We start from the raw sequence: 3,156 nt of genomic DNA on the forward strand, positions 1-3,156 counted from the left end.
CACAGTAAAACCAGCACATTTATCACATAAAAACACATCACATTAAGTCAAGCTGCACTATTTCACTTATCCTGGATATTTTTATTCTACTTTCGTGAAACAGGCCCCCGGTGGAGAAGGGGAGACCATTCTCCCATAAAAAACCCTTATGGACCGGCATGGACAATAAAGGCGTTTGGCAAAAATAAGCACACAAAATGCACATTTACAAACCAAGACTTTAAAAGCATGGCATAATCTAACATGATGTGCAACCATACTGATTGTTTGAACGAGGGTGGACAAAGGCTTTAAAGGTCTAGTCATCATTACAGTTCTCGGTCCAGTGGCCAAAGACCTCACAGATATCGCAGTAGGACCGTTCTTTGCGCTTATTGCTGTGGTAGGTGGTGTGTGGAGGGGAGTCCGGCATCTGCATTTGCGTGGGACAGTCCTCGGTGTCATGAAGGTCAAAGTAGTCGCAGATATCACAGAACAGCCTGGGAAGAGCCTTCTTCTTCACGGGTTCCTTGTCATGGCTGTCATAGTTATCCAGCTCACTTGGATTATTCCCATTTAGAGCAGCAGCCGCCATTTTCTCCAATTTGTGCTTGAGTTCCTCATTCTTCTTCTGGAGGTCAACAATGAATGAATTCAGGAACTCAATTGCTGCTTGACTCTCTGCAGTCTCCTTATCCTCCCTTTCTTGGTCCAAAACTGCATCACCTAAGGACGTGTTGGTGTCAGGTCCTGCAGCCAGGTCCTTCTCCAGTCTCTGAACACAGCCCTGTAGATTAGCCTTGTCCCGCTCCAAGGTCTGAATTGTACCCTGCAGTGTCTTAACTAAGGCACTTTCCCCTTGCAGTTCACCCAGCTTGCTCATCAGCTTTTTCACCTGCTGGTCCTTTTCTGAAATGAAGGCTCTGTTTTTATGGATGGACTTTTGGAGAGCAGCCTTTTGCTTTTCAAACTGCTCCTTCAAGATGCTCTCACTTTGCTGCAACTGTTTTTTGAGTTTTGAATATTCATCCTTGAGCTTCACAAGTTCGCTCTGATCTTTGTTATTAAGCTCCCAAGTCAGCTTTTTCTCATCTTGCAGCATCTGCAGCAATTGTGTTTTCACAGTAACAGCTTCTTTAAGCTCCTCAATTTCCTGGTACAGACTCTCAGTCCTCTGAGTTTCTATGCCAAGCTGCTCTTTGGATACATTCAGATCTTCCTGGTACTTGGAATTATCTGTCTTCAATGCTTTTAGCTGCGTCTCCATCTTCTGCTTGGCGTTGCAGAGTTCTTCCAATAGAGATTGGGCTTCGTTCTTCTCCTGCATCAAACTGGCCTTCTCATTCGTCAGCTGTTCCAGAGCCTTGGCAGTCTTGCCAGAGGCCTCTGTAGCCACAAGCTGCATAGAAATGGCATTTTTTAGTTGAGACTCCAGCTGCTTGATTTTCTGGGTGGCTTCATTTCTCTCCACCTGCAGGGCGACCTTCTGAGCAGTTAGATTTGAGATGCTGGAGGAAATATTTTCTTTCACAACGGCAGAAGCCGATAACTCCGCGACAGCTTTATTGCATTTTTTTTCCAAAATTTCATTTTCGATTTGTAGGCCCTTGACAGCAACCTCTTGTTGTGTCTGGCTGGCGTGCAACTTTTCTATCTCTCCAAGGAGTTTTGACCGTTCAGTGAGCCAATTTTCTTGGCTTGTGTGGAGAGAATAAATGGTTTGCTCCAGTTTACACTGTCCAGCTAAAAGGTTTTCCTGCCCTGTGATCTGGACAGTCATCTGCTTTCCTATATCCTCCAGCTTAGATAATAGCTGTTTTTTATCGTCCATCGATTGAATATTTTCTTGCTGCTTCAATTGCGTTTTCAAAGCCTCAATATCCACCATAAAAGTCTTATTTTGCTCATTAGCATTTGTAAGGCTAGAAGAAATCTCTATATTTTCTTGTGAAATGTATGATAACGATTTCTGCAGCTCCTTAATTTTTTTGGAGAGACCATCCTTGTCAGATATTGCTTTATTCCGATCACTGCACTCCGCCTGTAGCTGGATCTCAAGAAGGTGCTTTGCCCACGTTATTGATTCAGTCTGACATTTTAACTCTTGGATCTCCTGAAGCAGACCCTGGTTCTCTTTCTGCAAGGACTTTGCATTGTTGTCAGCTTCAGACCGGTACAATTGCAGATGCTGACAATCTTTGGTGAGATTATCAACCTGTTGAACAAGCTCTGATTTAGCCTTCTCAAACTCCATTTTTAGTTTACTGTGCTCATGAACAAGTTTGATTTTGCCAGTTTCAAGGATTTTAATATCAGTGTTATGTTTCTGCAGTTCATTTTGTAGGTCAGCCTTTTCTCGTTTCAAAGAGGCCATCTCAGCTTCAACTTTGTCTTTCTGGCGTTTGGTTTCCTCTAGCATTGCTGTAAAATGAGACTTCTCTTGAGTAAAGTTGTCATTAGCTCTGGAGTAACTATCCAACTGTTCCTTATTTGTTCGGATATTTCTAGCTAGCTTATCGCGCTCAAGATAAAGAGCATTGTTCTCATGTATGGTTTTTGCGTGCTTCTCTTCTAATTCTCCCTTCTCGCCTGCCAAACGCTCATAATCCATCTTCTGCTGCTCTAGTGCTGAACCCAGGCTCATATTTTCTTTGCGTATTACATGTAGAGCCATCTCAATTTCCGAATTGTGAAAGCGAAATTCTTGCATTTCTTGTTCAAAAGATGATAATGCTTCTTTAAATTTTTCATTGGACTTTGATAGTTGTTCTGTTGAGACTGTAAGCTTCGCTTGTAATTCTTCTATCTCCCCAAGGAGCACTTCCTTCTCATAACAGACTTTTCTTTGGATTGCAAGTAAGTCTTCTTTCTCCTTCAGAAGGTGAAGCCTCTCAGATTCACTCACCTGACTGCTTGTCTTGAACTCTTCCAACATTTGGGCCAGGCTCATTTTGGAGGCTTTAAGTTCATCGCATTCACAAATTGAGCTCTCTAAATCATTCTTGGTAACAGTGAGTTTATTCCGGAGCTCTTCCTTCACTGTCTCAAGGCTTATTTTAGCCAGCACGACAGCACTGATTTCAGAAGACATCTCCACCTTCTCATTTGTCAGTGTTTCTGTAAGGTCCTGCAGCTGGGTGTTCTTCATTGTGAGATCTTCTTTTTCTAAGTTCAAGG

General features: G+C 42.8%; 1 protein-coding gene across 1 annotated transcript in view; it reads right to left on the reverse strand.

Moving 5' to 3' along the window:
- Positions 1 to 238: 238 nt before the first annotated feature.
- LOC116673474 (CAP-Gly domain-containing linker protein 1-like) overlaps positions 239 to 3,156 on the reverse strand; it is a 6,676-nt gene continuing 3,758 nt past the window's right edge. The window contains 1 exon segment of the mRNA XM_032505830.1: positions 239 to 3,156. This exon segment is cut by the window's right edge and continues 7 nt beyond it. Within this exon segment, the coding sequence (XP_032361721.1) occupies positions 239 to 3,156 (2,918 nt within the window).

Source organism: Etheostoma spectabile, chromosome 23, assembly GCF_008692095.1.
Source record: "Etheostoma spectabile isolate EspeVRDwgs_2016 chromosome 23, UIUC_Espe_1.0, whole genome shotgun sequence".
Taxonomy (NCBI): domain Eukaryota; kingdom Metazoa; phylum Chordata; class Actinopteri; order Perciformes; family Percidae; genus Etheostoma; species Etheostoma spectabile.